Source organism: Corythoichthys intestinalis, chromosome 7, assembly GCF_030265065.1.
Source record: "Corythoichthys intestinalis isolate RoL2023-P3 chromosome 7, ASM3026506v1, whole genome shotgun sequence".
NCBI classification, from domain to species: domain Eukaryota; kingdom Metazoa; phylum Chordata; class Actinopteri; order Syngnathiformes; family Syngnathidae; genus Corythoichthys; species Corythoichthys intestinalis.
In genome coordinates this window covers 13160387-13178859 of record NC_080401.1, presented here as the reverse complement: position 1 = coordinate 13178859, position 18473 = coordinate 13160387, and the positions used below count along the sequence as shown (strand labels likewise).

Genomic DNA, 18473 nt, shown 5'->3' with positions numbered 1-18473 from the left:
AGGTGAATTATTTTCATTATGTTCAGACTTACATTTACCCCTTTTCACTTGCTGAATGTGCGGGTCCATTTTTTTCCCCTTAAACACACATTGGCTGATGATTTGAACAAACAAAGCACCGACAGAATTACATGTCGACTACATGAGCAGGATATTAGAAGTTGTTTTTTTTTTTCGGCCCGCAACCACAGTAAGTAATGTAAAAAGATGTCAACGCTGTAGAGGTGGGGAGCAAACCACTAATTTTGCTACTGAAAGTCCGACCTGTATCAGAGTTAGCATAAGATTAAACTGTGTGAACTTGCTAACCTGCAAAACACGAGTAGGAGGCTGCTTAGAGAGACGTGTCCACCTGTATGTGTTTTAATAGTGTTTTACATGAAGGAGGGCTCCATTTTTATTTATTTTTGTTATTCACTGACAGAGGGTTTTTTTCAGTTATATTTATTTATTTAGACTGACAATGTTGAGTGGTCTTAAGACAAATGTTTATTATTTTAATTCCTCGATAGTTAAGCGATTATTAACAAATTTGTGTTTATTGTGTATGTTAATATAATTTAAGTTATTCTCAAATATTGCAATTTAAAAATTTGCTAATAAAATCCAGACATTATTGTGAAAGTTTTCAAAATGGTTCTTCAGTAGTTTTGGAACGAAGCTTCAAACGGTGTATCACCTGAACTTATACACATGAAGTTAGTATAAGTCAATACTGATTTATTTTGCATTGATCATTTATCCTATCAATTAATTAGATACATATTTGGTAGAATTGTAGCCCTGACCCCCGTTCACCCAAATATGTATCTAATTAATACCTACGCCCTTGGATTAAAGCAAGAGCGTAAGTTTGGTCTCAATATTGGTAGGGACGATATAACAGCATAGCCTGCATGTACACTTTTTGCTGGGGACGGGACATTAATAAAAACAAACAGATTGGGTGAACGGGGGTCAGAGGTACATTTCTCACGAATATGAACCTAATTAATTGATCAGCTAAATGATCAATGCAAAATAAATCTGTATTATTCTAACTTTTAACCTGCAATTTTTTCGTAAGTGTAGTCAAAGAGTTTTTTTCCATCTTGTTTTGATTGTTAAAGACTAGTGTCAAGAAATCTAAGTTAGTAAAATTTTCTTGACGCACTGGCAGATATTTTCACTTATTTCTAGTAGATTTACACTGAAAACAAGGGAATTGAACTAGATTTAAGAAGGTGTGTTTTTGCAGTGCATATGTATTGGTACAGGTGATACACTGTTTGATTCAAACCTTTGTTTTCAAAACCTACTAAAGAAACATTTCAAAAACTTCCATTTTATTAGCAAATTTAAATTGCAAAATTCGAACATAAATTATGTTAACAAACACAATAAATACAAAGCTGTTAATAATCTCTTAATTATTCAGGTATGACAAAAATAAACATTTGTCCGAAGATTTTCAGGAGCAAAATTAGTGGTGTGTTCCCCACCTCCACAACACTGACGTCTTTTTACATTACTTACAGTGGCTGCTGCTGACGGAAATAAACCTAATATTCCTCGTCTTAGAAGGGGGCGGAGGAGGCGGCATGTTATATTTGTGTCGGGGCTGAGGTTGCGTGTGTGTGGGAGGGAAGGGGGTCAAGTCAGCAGCCAATCAAACGTCCGTTTGATTAAAAAGAAAAAAATTAAATTGACTGGCACATTCCGCAAGTGAAAAGGGGTCAATGTAAGTCTAAACATAAAAGTAATTCACTTAATAATGGTAGGGTCAATTCTATCCTTAAAACATATGGGAAGACACTCTAAATGACCTATACTGTATATTTGAACTCATTATATATTGCGAATAAGGTTGCTTAAAAGTTGGTGGGGACAATTTGAACATCTTGAAAAGTTGGTTGTGTTATGTCCCTACCGTTCCTATGTAAACCTACGCCGTTGGATTTAAAGTCATACCTCTTGTGTGCTTTCGCAGATGGCGATCTGTTTACCAACAAGTGCGAGGAGGATCTAAGGAAGAGCGTGGAGAGCGACGAAGCCAAGTCACCCGAGCCGTGCAAGGACGATCAGCCCAAGAAAAAGCATCGACGCAACCGCACCACGTTCACTACCTACCAGCTGCACGAGTTGGAGCGTGCCTTCGAGAAGTCCCACTACCCTGACGTGTACAGCCGCGAGGAGCTGGCCATGAAAGTCAACCTCCCCGAAGTCCGAGTTCAGGTGGGACACACGGACTGCCATACATCTAAAATTGTTTTTTGCGAGCAGGGGTCGACAGTAAAACTGGCTGGGGATCCCTAACTCTGTGTTAGGTAAACACTGTTATAGGATACCAGCAGCGTGCCAACAAGCCATGGGCCTCGCTTGCCAAATCCAGTGATTGGACTAGATAATTACGCAAGTAGCAGTGGTGTGTTTCCAAACATCATCCTGTTAAATTGTTGCATAAAAATCAATCATTACATCTAAATGTAAGGCATTTACTGGAGTCATGTTTAATTATGTCACAGTTCATCTGTATTACACTAAATACGTAGCATTTTGTGTACTACAGTCTAAATGTTACCTGTAGAGTCACATAATTACATAAGGGTACCAGTACATAAGAATCCGGTAACATCACCAACTGGCTTGGCATACATATTACAATCAGGGCCGGCCCAGGCCATTTGAGGGGGGGCCCGAAGCAAAATAATGCAAAGGGGCCCATATTTTTGGCCCACCATTTCGTCACAGTGTACTGTGAAACCCATACATGCAATCCAACCCATACGTCCATATTTTCTATATTAATCAGATTTTGTTGCACTGCATAATTCAAACTTCTCACCCCAAATGATTGTCAGTACTTACAGTAGATAGCGCTAAACCTTTCTCTAAAAGAGGAAAGAAAGAAGTTAAGGAAGAACTTTTATTTTTTTAATCTTGTAATCAAGTATCAAAACTCACAAAAGTCAAATAAAGTACTGTAGTAAACAAAATAGAATATAATTTAACAATTGCCAGATTGGGGGCCCCCTAGTGATCAGGGGCCCTAAGCAGTTGCATAGTCTGCGTGTAGGCTGGGCCGGCCCTGATAACAATAGTTTCATTTTGTTTCTATTTTTGCATTTGAGTGTTGGATTTTGACAACGTTGTCTTTTCTATGTGATGCTTGAAACTACTTCTTTGTACCAATGCTAATGCAGTATAGCACATAGCTCTGTCCCATACACCATCTGACTTTGTTGTTGCTTTCACAGCACTATATGCAGTTTATGAAAAAGTATCTGAACCTTTTGGAATTTCTAACATTTGTACATAAAAGCAACATCAAATGTGATCTGATCTTTGTCAAAATCACACAGATGAAAAAAAGTGTCTGCTTTAACTAAAACCACCCAAACATTTATAGGTTGTCATATTTTAATGACAATAGTATGCAAAAAATGACAGAAAGGGGAAAAATAAGTAAGTGAACCATCACATTGAATATTTTGTGGCCCCCTCTTTGGCAGCAATAACATTACCCAGACACCTCCTGTAGCTGCAGATCAGTCTGGCACATCGATCAGGACTAATCTTGGCCCGTTTTTCTCTACAAAACTGGTGTAGTTCAGTCAGATTCCTGGGATGTCTGGCCTGAATTGCTGTCTTTAGGTCATGCCACAGCATCTCAATGGCGTTCAAGTCTGGACTTTGACTTGGCCACTCCAGAATGTGTATTTTGTTCTTCTGAAACCATCCTGAAGTTGATTTACTTCTGTGTTTTGGATCATCGTCTTGTTGCAGCATCCATCCTCTTTTTAGCTTCAACTGTCTGACGGACAGCCTCAGGCTTTTCTGCAAAACATCCTGATAAACTTTTGAATTCATTCTTCTGTTAATGATTGCAAGCTGTCCAGGCCATGAGGAAGCAAAACAGCCCCAAATCATGATGCTCCCTCCACCATGCTTCACGGTGCGTAAGAGATCTTGATGTTGGTGAGCTGTTCCATTTTTCCTCCACACACGACGTTGTGTGTTACACCCAAACAATTCAACGTTGGTTTCATCAGTCCACATAATATTTTGCCAAAACTTCTGTGATGTGTCCAAGTATCTTTTTTTGCTAACATTAAACGAGCAACAATGTTTTTTTTTAGAGAGCAGTGGCTTCCTCTGTGGAGTCCTCCCATTAACACCATTCTTGGCCATAGTTTTACATATAGTTAATGTGTGCAGAGAGATACTGGACTGTGACAGTGATTTCTGTATGTCTTTGGCAGACACTCTAGGGTTCTTTTTTACCTCTTTGAGTATTCTGCACTGAACTCTTGGCGTCATCTTTGGTGGACGGCCACTCCTTAGGAGAGAAGCAACAGTGCCAAACTCTCTCCATTTATAGACAACTTCTCTGACTGTCGATTGATGAACATCCAGACTTTTACAGATGATTTTGTATCCTTTCCCAGCTTTATACAAATCAACAATCCTTGATCGCAGGTCTTCTGACAGCTCTTTTGACCGAGTCACGATGCACGTCAGACAATGCTTCTCATGAAGACAATTCTTACCAGGTGTGTGTTTTATAGTGGGTATGGCAGCTTTAAACCACTCATAAGTGATTGGGCACACACCTGACTTAAAATGTTTTGTAACAATTGGTTTCATTTGCTCTTTAAGTCTCCTTGGGGCAGAGGATTCACTTACTTACAGTATTTTTCCCCCTTCTGTCATTGTTTGCATGCTATCCTCATTAAAATATGAAAATTTATAAATGTTTGGGTGGTTTTAGTTAAAGTAGACACTGTTTTTACATCTGAGTGATTTTGACAAAGATTACATCACATTTGATGATGATTTTATGGAGAAATATGTGAAATTCCAAAAGATTCAGATACTTTTTCATACCACTGTAAATATTTAATATATGTAAATGTGTATATATACAGTATATATGTATGTACCTGTATTTACTGTTTATGAATGCTGCTAAGAAGCTTAGACTTTAATCTCCAGAATTAACCCATTCAGGGACACTGGTCACTTGGACATCTATTCAAAAATTTATTACACTCTAACTCATCCACTGCCAGCCCAGGTCACAGAGTATACTGTATGTTGTGGTCATTAGTAAAAGAGGGAAATAGACATTGAAAACACTTATTTACAGCAAAGTATTGGACGTCAATTGCCATGAGTTACAGTTAGAGCATTATTATGTGAGGTCACGAGAAATGTATATATATATATATATATATTTTTTTTTGGTATTTTTCCCATTTTTAAATTTATTACAATTTAAATAATTGATTGTTCCCCTCAAGTTTGATCCTTCAATTCAATCATTCATTATACTTAAAATTTACATTTTTTTAAAAAATTACCCACCGCAAAATAAATGCGGGAACCAGTAATACAGGTAGTCCCCACGTACGACATACCGGACTTATGTGATTTCGACTTTACGATGCTGTTATTTTTCTATTAATCATAATAATATGATGTATAATGCATGTTTTTGGATGGTTATTTTGATATTTAAGGGGTATTTATGGATACTTAAAAGGTTAATTCCGACTCGCGCGGAAATTTGGTTTACGTCGCCAGTGTAGGAATGGAACTCGTTCGTAAACCGGGGACTACCTGTACTACAATTGGAACAATTGGATGTCAAATGGGGGCTGCAAAATATTTTCCTGTGGGCCTCAAATGGCCCCTGGGCAGCATGTTTTAAATAAAAAAAAAAAAAAAAAAATCAAAATTCCTGCATTAAAGCATGAATCCCTTAAATCAATATTGAACGCGACAGAAATATAACATTTCACCAGACACAGTGATTTTTAAAGGAATATTCATATGTATTTCATTATAATATCTATGCAAATTGCTACAGACATATTTTACCAATTCAATTTAGCTGTAAAAAATTTGCCCTAACCAGCCAAATAGAGGAATAGAAAATATTGACATCATTGCGGTACAGTGCCCTCACCCTGTGAGGAAAAATCTGAAGTGTAATTGGTAAAGGAATTAGTCCCATTTGTAATTTGTGACATCAGCCAGCACGAATGATTAGTTTGACGTGTCAAGTCGTAGAGGCTGAAATCTGATCGGACAAAAAAAACAAACAAACAAAAAAAACTAGCATACACTCCAGTATTGTTTTTGGTAGCCCTTTTAATTTTCATCTAAGTCTTTGTCTTTTGGACTAAAAAAACTATTAGTCTTAGTCACATTTTAGTCATTTCAAAATGTGTTCATCTTGGTCAATTTTTTGTCAACGAAAACGAAATATTTTCGTTTAATTTTTGTCGACAGTTACTTAAAATTTTTTCGACAGTAAACTTAAACACAATTTTTAATGAAAATTGACAGACGAGCACATAATTGTAGCGTGTACAAGGACATCACTATCTTGGTGATGATAAAACACACTCAGCAGGAAAATAGTACATTATTTTCAATTAATTACTCACCTGGATGCCACAACTGTATGTAAAAAGATTTCTAAAACTTTAACAATGCTCTCACAACACTAAATGCTAATGCTAACGTGCACGCTATTCTAACGCGACAAGTTACAATTAGTGTATGATGATCACTCATCAAAGACCTTTAAAGGCAAAATCAATATGGCATATCTAGCCAAGAAAACTAAATTTACAAAGCAACACCTGACATGTGCATGGGGGTGGATCCAGCACGTCACATGAGTGACACGGCCAAACACTTCTACGATGCGTGCTAACTACACATACGATAAGAAAATGTCTCACTTTGTGAACTTATGATGGAAACTATTAGGGCTGGGCGATATGGCCTTAAGTACGTATCACGATAAATTGAACAGATTTACCTCGATAACGATAAATGACGATAAATTCACCCAAGCAGACTGTTATATAATTTGAAAATTTGAATCAATGCATGGAATACAAATTAACTGTTTCTCGTTAAATTTATTTAACCAGCTTTCAATTTAACAATTCCACATGCAGTCTAAACATTAAGTATTAAAAAAAAATATTGTAAACAATAAGAATTCTAGTGTGAACATTTATAACAGCTTGTATGACTTGAAAAATGTACATTATAAAAATCAATATGACGATTGTGCAAACATGTCATTCTAACACAAATGACTTGCAGCTTTAACAGTACTTATTATAGTACTTATACTATAGTACTTATACTTATAGTACTTATAACAGTACTTAGTAACTTATTGGTAATGGCTGCTGTGACATAATTATTCAACACAAGTGTTTACGTCAAAGTTTCAGGTTTTTTAACATTTTTTAATACATGCACCCCCCACACGGACACAACCAGATTAAAGCGGTATTGCTCTGATGCCAAAGAAACATTTAAGGTTTTATGAAGGCAGAATGAAGCAAACACATACAGAAAAATAGCTGCGGCCATTAAACTGTCATATTATATATAGGCTTCACTGTTGGATTATACTTTATGCTGAGTGCTTTACCATCATGAAAGCTTTCAGAGAAATCACACAGAGATGTCAAATAACGCGACATGATGATTGCTACATGAAGTCCGTGCCCAGTCCACTCATTAATTTCAGCCGTTTCGACAAGGTTAGAGCCGCTGTCCGACTCTTTCACATTCATTTGTAGCCGTTGTTAGCCGCTAGCGTTAGCCTGTGGCTTGGCTACCAGAAGAAAGCACTGAAAGCATCCTCTCCTGATATCGTGAGAACCAGGGAGGACAGCGGGTGAAAGCCCGTCTGGAACCCGCCAAGAGTTTACTTAATGTCGGGGGAAAGTTTGGCGAAGCTAACTTAAGCCCGACTCCATCCTGTTTACTAGTAGCGTTAGCCGCTAGCATTAGGCTACCGGACTTCCTGAAAACCACGTGACTCCATACGTAAGCACACTGTCTGCCTTCTTAAAGGGGAATGAACACAGCCGAACAACACAGCGTCAAAGCGGGATAAAAAGACTATATTTTCTTGTTTTATTAAATTACCGAATTTACCGACATGGTCAAAATTACGTCGGTCATAGTGAAGAATTTCTGTGACGGTAAATTTTCGGTTTACCGCCCTGCTCTAGAAACTATGGTGAATTTTTATCTTGTTCACGTCTTGTCCGATGAAAACTGGCATTTGTAAATTGTTCGTTGACATACTATTTTCATTAACAACGAAAACAACACTGATACACTCAATGGAAACAGTTCGGCCAAGCGAAAAGCTATGAAATACATTGATACAATGTAATCAATCCACAGGTGTGGTTTCAGAACCGAAGAGCTAAATGGAGGCGTCAGGAGAAAATGGACGCCAGCACCATGAAGCTCCACGACCCGCCCATGCTGTCCTTCAACCGCCCGGCACCGGTCCACACCACCATGGGACCCATGAGCAACTCCCTGCCCTTGGACCCGTGGCTGACTTCCCCCTTGTCTAGCGCCACGCCGGTCCACAGTATCCCAGGCTTCATGAGCCCGGCGCAAGGCCTCCAGCCCAACTACCCCGGCCACGGCTTCCTCAACTCCAACCCGCACCCGTCCATGGGGCAGGGAATGCAGAGTATGGCGCCGCCCCCTTATCAGTGTCCGGCGCCGTACCCCGACAAGTTCCCGCTGGAGGACTTGGACCAGCGCAGTTCGAGTATTGCCGCACTGAGGATGAAAGCCAAGGAACACATCCAGTCCATGGATAAAACCTGGCTACCCATGTGACCGGCGACGACTAGTGACACTTAGCGTGATGGCAGGGACGTTACCCACAATACGAAGGAAAATGAGGATTTCGAGACTTTCTTATTACATTTTTATTACCGTATTTCTTTTCTTTTATACATCTCAAGGACAAAGTGGATGAGTGATATGTTTATGAACTGCCCTATTGTTTTGAAAGTGGGGCCATATTTGCCATTTCCATCCGATGTACTTTCTGCTTTTCATTTGTTACTCTTAATCACCTTGCTCTTTGTTCTTTCATCCCAAATTGTGTTTTTTTCCCCCAACGATTTAAACCCAATTGCCAATTTATTAATGAGCTAATCAAAGTGATAAGTTTTAGAGCCACACTGAGAAAATGAATTTTGTAACACTTCATCCCAATTTTTAAAAAGTGAGATATTCATATACAGGTAGTCCCCGGGTTACGAACGAGTTCCATTCCTACGCTAGCGAAGTAACCCGAATTTCCGCGTAAGTCGTCGTTAACCCTTTAAGTACCCCTAAATTTTAAAATAACTATTCAAAAACATGTATTATATGTCATTGTACTGTCCTCGCCAAGACATTGGAGCTAAGTCCTAACTAGACAGAGAGCTAAGCTCTGAAATGATGTCGGCCGTCCGTGTGGTCTGCTGACTTTATTCAGCTGCTAATGACATAACACTTGCAGAATGAAACGAAAATAAAAAAATGAAATTAACTCGGTCAATAACAGCAATTCAAATTTGCATAGCTGCTGATACAGCAATAACAATCCACAAAAACGATTAGCATGTATCAGTTAGCGTCTGCACATCCTCAAAAACAATCACAAAGTCGCCCCAAGTATTTGACCACAGCTGAAAACGCACAGTACAACAGGTGTATATACAGATGTTGCCTTTGTGGATGCTCCACAAGCAAAAAAAAAAAAAAAAACAGAAAACGACTGGAGACAAAATGGTGGACGAGACACCGTCGTCATAAAGTCGAAATCACACAACTCGAGTTCATTGTAAACTGGGGACTGCCTGTACAGTATTGCAACCTTGTTTTCATGAATATAACAGAGGGTTTTTTTTTTTTTTTGGTAAGCTTTTTAATTTTTGACCAATTTATCTCAAAATATATTTCTTGAAATTTTGGGTGGGAATAGATGCGTTTTTTTCTTGATGAAAAATTCTTGAAGATATCTTTTCCCTGTGTTTCCTCCGCCTTAAAAATTCCAACCTTTTTTAAATGAGTTTTACACAGTTTTAATATCATACCAAGGGCGTAGGTTTGCATAGGGACGGTAGGGACATAACACTAGCAACTTTTCAGGAAGCTTAAATTGTCCCCACCAACTTTTAGCCAACCTTATTTGTATTATGTACAGTGATCCCTCATTTTTCGCGGTTAATGGGACCAGAACCCGCCGCGATTAGTGAAAAAACGCAAAGTAGCGCACACCCACCCCACCCCCAAATTAAAAAAAAAAAAAAAAAAAGTTTTAATTTATGTCCAATGTATTTATTCAGATTTAACATTTGAAATTCATACATGTAAGACGTTTTTTTTTCTTCTTTTTTTTCCCCAAAATATAATTAAAAAAAAAAACTCCACTTATCTGCTCACTTACACACAATGAGTTGCTACAGCAACTGTTTAACAAGTTAAAAGATAATTGATGCATGCGGCGCGTTTGAAGTTTGTGACTCTGGTAAGATCAGACACAAACATCTGTCAACATCGTTAACTTTAAAAGGGAATTCCAGTGCCTGACGAACAAAGAGCAGGGGGAGGGAGCGAGAGTGAGAGAACACGATCGGCTCGGGACAGCTCATCTGAATTTTTTTTTTAATTGAAAAAAAAATCTACAATGGACTGAGGACACGAAGTTTGAAGCGCGAAGTAGCTAGGGATCACTGTAACGGGTTCAGTTTACAGGTAATTTAGATTGTCTTCCCATATGTTGTAAGGATAGAATTGTTTACGCTCAGACTTACATTTACCCCTTTTCACTTGCTGAATGTGCCGGTCCATTTTTTTCACCCTCAAACGCACATTTGATTAGCTGATGACTTGACCCACCGCCGCCACATCATACACGCTCACGCTCACACAGCCCCAATAGAAATTACATGTCGATTGTTGACAACATGCCACCTCCTCCGCCCCCTTCAAAGAGGAGGGACATTAGTTTTTTTCGGCCAGCAGCAGCCAGTTTAAGTAATGTAAAAGTACGTCAGTGTTGTGGTGGAGGTGCTGCATTATGTACATTTAATTAAATGGTGTTGCAGCATAACCTCATATGTTGCTCACACAATCTAATCATAATTAACTATGTACATTAAAAATTGCTATTTATTTAAGGATCATTGAGCAATGCATCCCAGGAAAAAAGACAAAAAAATTTTTGGTTCGCGACCGACATAATGAGCACATCTGATTTAGCCCATCAAATAATTCGGTTCATTTTCGTGAGAAATGTAGCCCTGACCTCTGTTCACTCAATCTGTTTGGTCTTATTAATGTCCCGTCCCCAGCAAATAGTGTGCATACAGGTTATGCTGTCGTCCCTACCAATGTTGAGACCAAACCTACGCCCTTGCAACACACCATAAAATGACAGATTTAATTTCCCCCAATTTATTTTTAAAATTAAACTTTTTGACAAAGATTTTTAAAATTTAACTTGCACTGAATTTAGTTTCATAATAAGATCCAAATTTTCTTGAATTTAAGAAATGTATTTGAAAAATTACTGCTTTTATTCTCAACCCAATGGTTAATTTTCGTAAAATTACAAATTCAGGTCTTTTAGTTCTCCTTTAAAAGATTGTTTTCACAAATTCATGACCTATTAAAAAACAACAACTATAAATTTGCTAAAGTTACACGCCCGAAAAATGCCCCTCCCTCATATTTTTTTTTGTCAGTGTGCTCTGATAGTCCTTCATTGAGTTGTCGTTGGGTTGCTTACTTAAAAGTTACTGCATAGACTCCACCATCAGTTGACAAGACGGCTCCCACAGACATTGCGCCACGCCTTCCCATAAGGGGCTGACCCAGGCAGAACTTTGAGTTGGCTTTCACTGTGATAAACACACGCTGCGTTAAAATGCCGGGTTTAGTTGGAAACCGGACTAAGGTTTTACTGCCTACAAGCAGGCAGGAGTGTCTCGAGAGTGATTTGGTCGAGGATTCAAGGTAATTATTATTTTAAATAGCACTCTGCAAGCACTTTGAAATGGGAAAAAAAAATCAACGGATAAAATTAGTGTAACTTTGGCTTGAAATATTTACGTAAAATGAATAATAACTGCACGTTTTTTTTTTTTTTTCACTTTTAACCAAGAATCTAGATTGTTTTACGTTCATATCTATAGAAATTCCGCGATTTAAGCATTTATTGACAAGAATTTTCAACTTAAAAAGCTTTTTTTTTTTTGTAATGGCCGCCATGTTGGATTACACAATACTGTAACTTTGGCTTGAAATATTTACGTAAAATGAACGATAACTGCCCGCTTTTCACTTTTAACCAAGAATCTAGACCGTTTTATGTTCCTATCTATAGAAATTCTGCGATTTAAGCATTTATTCTATAGAATTTTCAATTTAAAAAGCTTTTTGTTTTGTGACGGCCGCCATGTTGGATTTTTTTTATCTCTACACAGTAGCGGATTTCTGCCTAAATAAGTGATTGGGTATAGAAAAAAATGCAAATTTTGCTTTTGTTGAGTAAAGTTAAGATGATTCTGAATGTTTTCATCAAGTATTAAGTTTCTGAGAATTGAGTGATTTTTTAGCTGTTGAAAACTTGCACTAAATTAAAAAAGATTTAAATTGCTATTTTGGGCAAAAACTTACATGATATGTTGAATACTGCTATTAATCCTGAAAATATAGGTGCATATCTCTACATTTGGTGATTTTTGTGCATCAAGCGTAAAATTTGAGACTTTTATCGCCATTTTAAGTTTTGTTATACTTGAATAATAGAATAATTAATCAGGATTTTTATTAGGGAACGACTGAATTTTTTTTATGTCGCTGCTCATGGAGACTCATATATGCCTAAGGGAGGTGCCTGTTTTGGTTTTAGCTTGCGAGTGCTTTGGTTTTTAAAATATTTGAATTTTAAAGTTTTTTAAAAATAGGCCCCCTACTGATCAGCCCTGAGCCCCGTTTCCCGTCAACTGATAGTGAAGTCTATGGTTACTGCTTTTATTTTAATTTCTGTACGGAGAGATAGCTGTACATTTTAGGTTCTGGCAAAGGTACAATCACTTCAATAATTACTTCAGTGTGGGTACATTAGCGCGGACGGTAGACACTGAGTTAAGACGGCACCTTCTAAGTGGGAATATACCAAAAAAATAATCGTGCACAGTTGCTTTTTCGGTACACTTGTTATGTTTTAATGAGGGAGGAATGGAATGTAGCAACAACAAAAAAGAAGACGCCGACAAGGGCTGTAAGGAAAAAAAAACAACAGTTTTGCTTCATTTTTTGTGCTTGAGTGGCTGTTGGAGGAGAAAGGCTGTTGGCAGCTCAGTGTTGGGTGGCTGCGCGTACGTGCGGGGCAGCACTGTGTGATGCGTCACCCCACATAGTTCAGCCTTTGTTCAGCACAATTGATCCAAGTGTATTCTCTTTGTCTGCACTTGAGGTGGGGAGGGTCTCAGGCAGCACTAAATAGGCCCTTGTAACCATTTGTGTTTCTTTCCCAATCAAAGGAGGGGAATCATTGATTAGAGCTGCTATGATCATTAGTGACACCATGTTGGTGTTGTCCATCTGTCCCTGAGTTTTGTCTCCAGTTGTCGGTAAAGACGCTCACCTAAAACACTAACTATCAATAAGCTGCTCATTTTTGCATTGTATGGTGTTTTTGTGTACATTGGGTTTTTACTGGTTAGACACCTGATTGGACCGCAAACTGTTGCACAAATAGTTTCCTACATGTTGTCACTGGCGTCAGGTCGAAACCATCTATGTCAGGGGTGTCAAACTTACTTTTGTTGTGGGCAAAATTGTAGGTATGGTTTCCCTGGGGGAAACTGCTCGATTCATATTATTACAAATCATAGGGCTGCAACTAACGATTTTTTTTTTTTTTAAATGCCACTTTTTTCAATTACCCTCACAATTTAACTTAAAGTTGTTTTTGGCATGTTGTACTTAACAATGAAGACAAATTGGATGACTATTTCATTCAAATACTTTACGACAACTTCCTGACTTAACTGTCGTCTACAACTGTACTGTTTTAAGTACAAAAAATTGTTAAAGTTTTTTTAATAAAGATCCGGAGTATAAAACAAAAATAATTTCTCAGTAAAAAAAATCAGACAAAAGTCTGTTCATTCAAAATAATAAAAGTGCTACTGATTTACATTTTGATTCTTGTTGGCAAAGCACTGATATAAATTGTGTAAATGAGTAATTTATTTTCTTTTAACAAACCAAACAAAAAATTTAAAATAAGGAGGAGGCAAACTTTAATGAATCAGTTTTCTTTATCAAACAGTTGTTCATAAATACAATCCAAATCCAATTTCAAAGCACACTCTCTTGTATGACATTGTACAGTTTAAATGGAAGTTTGTGTTGAAAGTAGGCATATGTATGATATTCTGATGGTATGATAACCTTAAGCCAAAATATCACGGCATCACAGTACTGCAATTACAGCACTACAATGTGTTACTTTGACAATCTGGGTTTGGAAAAAAAAAACCTTTTCCATTCAACATGATTTTTATTTTTCAAAACATATTAGCAAATTGGAAAATAGTAAGTATAATCTTAAGTTAAAATAAATTTGAAGAAAAAAAAGGTGACCCTAAAGCCACAGCTCAACATTATTACCATCAAAACAAAAATAATTGAATTATTTTCCATAAAAAGCCCGTGTGTATGCTCGGATCATATTTACATCATACACACACTCTTTCTCAACACAGATAGTTGCCCAAGACAAAAGAACACATGTTTTACCACCGCTAGAAGCACTAAACACTTTGGAGTTAACTCTCGTAACTGGTGGGAAATGTTAATGTGACAGTGTTTACTAACCTTTTTAATTTTGTATAAATGCAAAATCATATTGAAGGTATTACTTCCTCAGCAGCCACTCTCTGCAAACATATTTTACATATTGGTTGGCCCTCCTCCGCTAAGCTGCAGCCCTCTGTATCTTTTCTGTAGCCCATACCAGCGATTTCAATTTCTTCGATGGGGGAAAAAGTTCAGGAGTTTCACCTCCTCCAGCCATCGTGTAGCACAGCTAACTCACTGACACTGAGCAACCACCGGTGGGGGAGGGTTGAGCCTCACACCTGAAGCGAGGGATTTCTCCATGCATTTTGGGACATAAAAAATATCTTAACATCTTAGGGACGCTATGACGGAAAATTTTTGCGGTTTTGAAACCTTAATGTTTTTATACCACGGTATACCTTGAAACCGGTAATCGGCACATGTCTAGTTTAAATGAGCGTGTAAACTGTTATATGAATAGGTTTATGTGTGTGGTTTCTTCGTAAAACGAAATGAGACAACTTTATTATCTAACAATCACTCAAGTGCTAATATGCCTCTCCAAAACCCAACACTAACGGACACCTATGACACTAATTAGCATAATTGCTAACTAGCTTAGCACTCCATGCTAAGTAGTAACGTCTCATCAACAAAGAATATAAACAATACAATTGGCTTCATATACTCACCTGTGACGGAGGCACACTTGATCTGACAACACAAAAGACAATCTAACTCTCGACACTTTGTAATATTATTGATTCAGCAACCTAACATGAGAGTAGCACTCTCTTTTGCTCTAATCAATGGCGGGTGCGCGCAGCCTCACATTACACACACACAGGGACCCAAACGGGACTACTCAAATATATTAGCAAATTCGTTGGCAACAAAATCGATTACCGTAATTTTCGGAGTATAAGCCACACCTGACTATAAGCCGCCACCCACCAAATTTGGCACGAAAACGGCATTTATTCATGGATAAGCCGCACTGGACTATATGCCACAGATGTCCTCACTGTTTAATGGGATATTTTTACCAAAACTGGTAACACTTTATTTGACAGTGGCATCATAAGACTGTCATAAGATCAAATTAACCAACATGAAGATTTGAACCAATTGGCTGCAAAGCTTCATTGCTTCAAGAAGCTCTATTTGGCCATCAGTGCTCCCTTGGGGGAGACAGTCAACCTGTGACGCCACCAGCTGTCTTCACTGTTGTTGTCCAACATACCTCCTAGCATGCATTGCAGAGCTACACATACACAGTAAATGACAATCAAAATTCATGTTCTGTGCTAATTATTTCTTCGGTTACTGTTCCAGTTCTTTCATTAATTATGGTATTTGGTAACACTTTATTTGACAGTGGCGCCATAAGACTGTCATAAGACTATTATAATTATGACATGACACACCAATTAATGAATGCTTATGACAGATGTCGTTTTGTGTCATACAGCAAGTTATCTCACTTTTGAATGGATGTAAACATCTGAGATGGACATAAATTGAGTTAGTGACATAATTCATTATGTCATTAATGTCATGTCATAATTATGATGGCCGCTGTCAAAGAAAGTGTTACCTATTAACCCAAAGCAATCAACAAATAAGGATTCAAAATGAGGGGGAAAAATGTAGCAGCTTCTAGTCCGAAAATTACGGTAGTTGTTGCAGCCACAACAAATCAGAAGCAAGTCGAAACATTTGATGAAACGGTGCTTTAATTCGTTTTTAAATGATTTCTGCCTGACACCAGCAATGTGTGATATGCAACTACCAATAAGCCAAAGGTTACAGACAAAACTGCACTAGATGTTTTGTTGTTGTTTTTTAATGGCACAGGGTTTCTCTTGTTTTATTTCTTCAACTCTGTGAAGCTGTTTTGTTCTTTAGAAATTCAGTGTTTGTCATAGTGATAGAATTACTTTCTTTCCTTTTGTCTGGAACATCGAGCATATTCTGGAAAGACGTGAACAAAGATTTACTGGAAATAAATATAGTTTGCTAGAACATGTGTCACTGCTTTCTCACTTTCATGTTGACCCGTGTGCCCATTCCCACAGTTTGGAGCCCAGTAAGTCTAAAGAGAAATCCAAGATTACAAGAGAATAATCGTTATCATCTGACATACATGCGCGGAGACATTTTTCTTTCTTTTTCCTTGTGCTTGTCACTCGTGCTCCAAACTCCCTCTGTGTCTCCCTGCTCTCTCTCTCTTCTTTTTTTTTTCCACACCCCTCCCAATCCTCCAAAGTTGGATGGCAGGGAGCCAGCCCGTTAGGAAGATGAGACTCCAATCAATCAGGGCTTCTAAGGGGGGGCCTCTGACCACAGGGCCCGGCTCCCTAATTGCCCCCCAAGCAAGTGAGCACATGTTGACGTAAAGGCCGCTGCATCACTTTCTTGGACAGACGGACGGCCATATGCGCCGAGGCGCGTGGAGAAACAGTAAGAGGGCAATGTTGACATGTTTCTGTTAACATCTCACCAAAGAGATCAGCTGCCGTGTTCCACGTCAGTGCATGATGTTGTGTTGATTAGCTGAGGCACTTTCAAAAATTGAGGCAGGACACTCATTTTAATCATTGACGGCACTAGACGTCCAATGTTTTTTGACTGGAAGAGGTGCCCTCCCAATATACATAAACCCTGAAAGGAGCCGAAAGGAAAAGAAGAAAATATAGCTATGATGTCTATGGTCAGAAGAGTCAATGGTGCAAATTGGCTACCTCGCTTCTGATAGTCATCCGCAGGGAAGCTGTGGTTAAAATAGTATCTTATCACCACCTAGTGTGGAGCAGAGCCATGTAGAAAAAGAGTTGCGACACCCTCTGATCTAGAACAGGTGGTCACGTGGTTCATGTAGGCGTGAATATTTCCAAGCACAAGCAGTGCTGTAATGGTTTTCTATGGAACTGACAGAGGTGATTGTGCCATTTATGAGAAAAATGAATAAAATCACCTATTTAAGTATGTTGTTTGATTGTGTCATGGCATTATAACTAGAGATGTCCCGATCCCGATCGATCGGGTCCGATTACGTCATTTTCAAAGTATCGGAATCGGCAAAAAAATATCGGCCATGCCCAGAGACGTAGCGTCCCATTAGGCATACGCAGGCAATTGCCTAGGGCCCCCAGCCAGCAGAGGCCCCCAGAGGACCAACAGAATTAGCACACACAGCTTTACTGCACTGTCACAGCGACAAGTGTTGGGAGTGTTTCAATACTATGGAATCATTTGGCAGATTATCTCACGATTCTGTTATCAATCCCAATCAGCATTAACCATCTCATAGAGATTACACATGTTGAAGAAAGTCCAATCAGCTATTAACACCACATGATTGTTTGAAGAGTGACTCACCAAGTACTCTCTGGAAAGTCCTTGCCGAGTTGTTTTACGTTGATTTTCACAGGCCACCTCATTATTCATGTGACTACTTAAATAAATGGTGATTTTTCCAAGAAAGTCTATTAATGAGTCTACCGTATTCCTTGTCGAATACTCTATAAGAAAAATATAACATATGCCTCTAAAATAATCTTAAACGATTTTATTAGCAATTTTAATACTCCTTTTAGCAAGGTTCCTTGGGTATGCATACGTTCCCATAGCAACCAGTCCTGTTATTGGCATATGTCACAAGCGCTGCGTATTCTGGGGGCGAAAATAGGCATAAGGTGCGCATTTCGAGCAGAGGACAGCCACCTGATGTTTGTGTCCATGAACGAATGTAAGTACATCCATATGAGTCAGTGTAAAGTGCTTAGTTTTCGCCA

The 18473-nt window shown here is 38.4% G+C and overlaps 1 protein-coding gene across 1 annotated transcript in view; it reads left to right on the top strand.

Moving 5' to 3' along the window:
- The window catches only part of rx1 (retinal homeobox gene 1), a 63568-nt gene extending 53370 nt beyond the window's left edge, over window positions 1–10198 (top strand). Inside the window, exons 4-5 of the mRNA XM_057841314.1 lie at window positions 1970–2214; window positions 8212–10198. Of these exons, the coding sequence (XP_057697297.1) occupies window positions 1970–2214; window positions 8212–8664 (698 nt within the window). The 3' untranslated portion in view covers window positions 8665–10198. The remainder of the gene's footprint in view (window positions 1–1969; window positions 2215–8211) is intronic.
- The last annotated feature ends 8275 nt before the right edge of the window (window positions 10199–18473 follow it).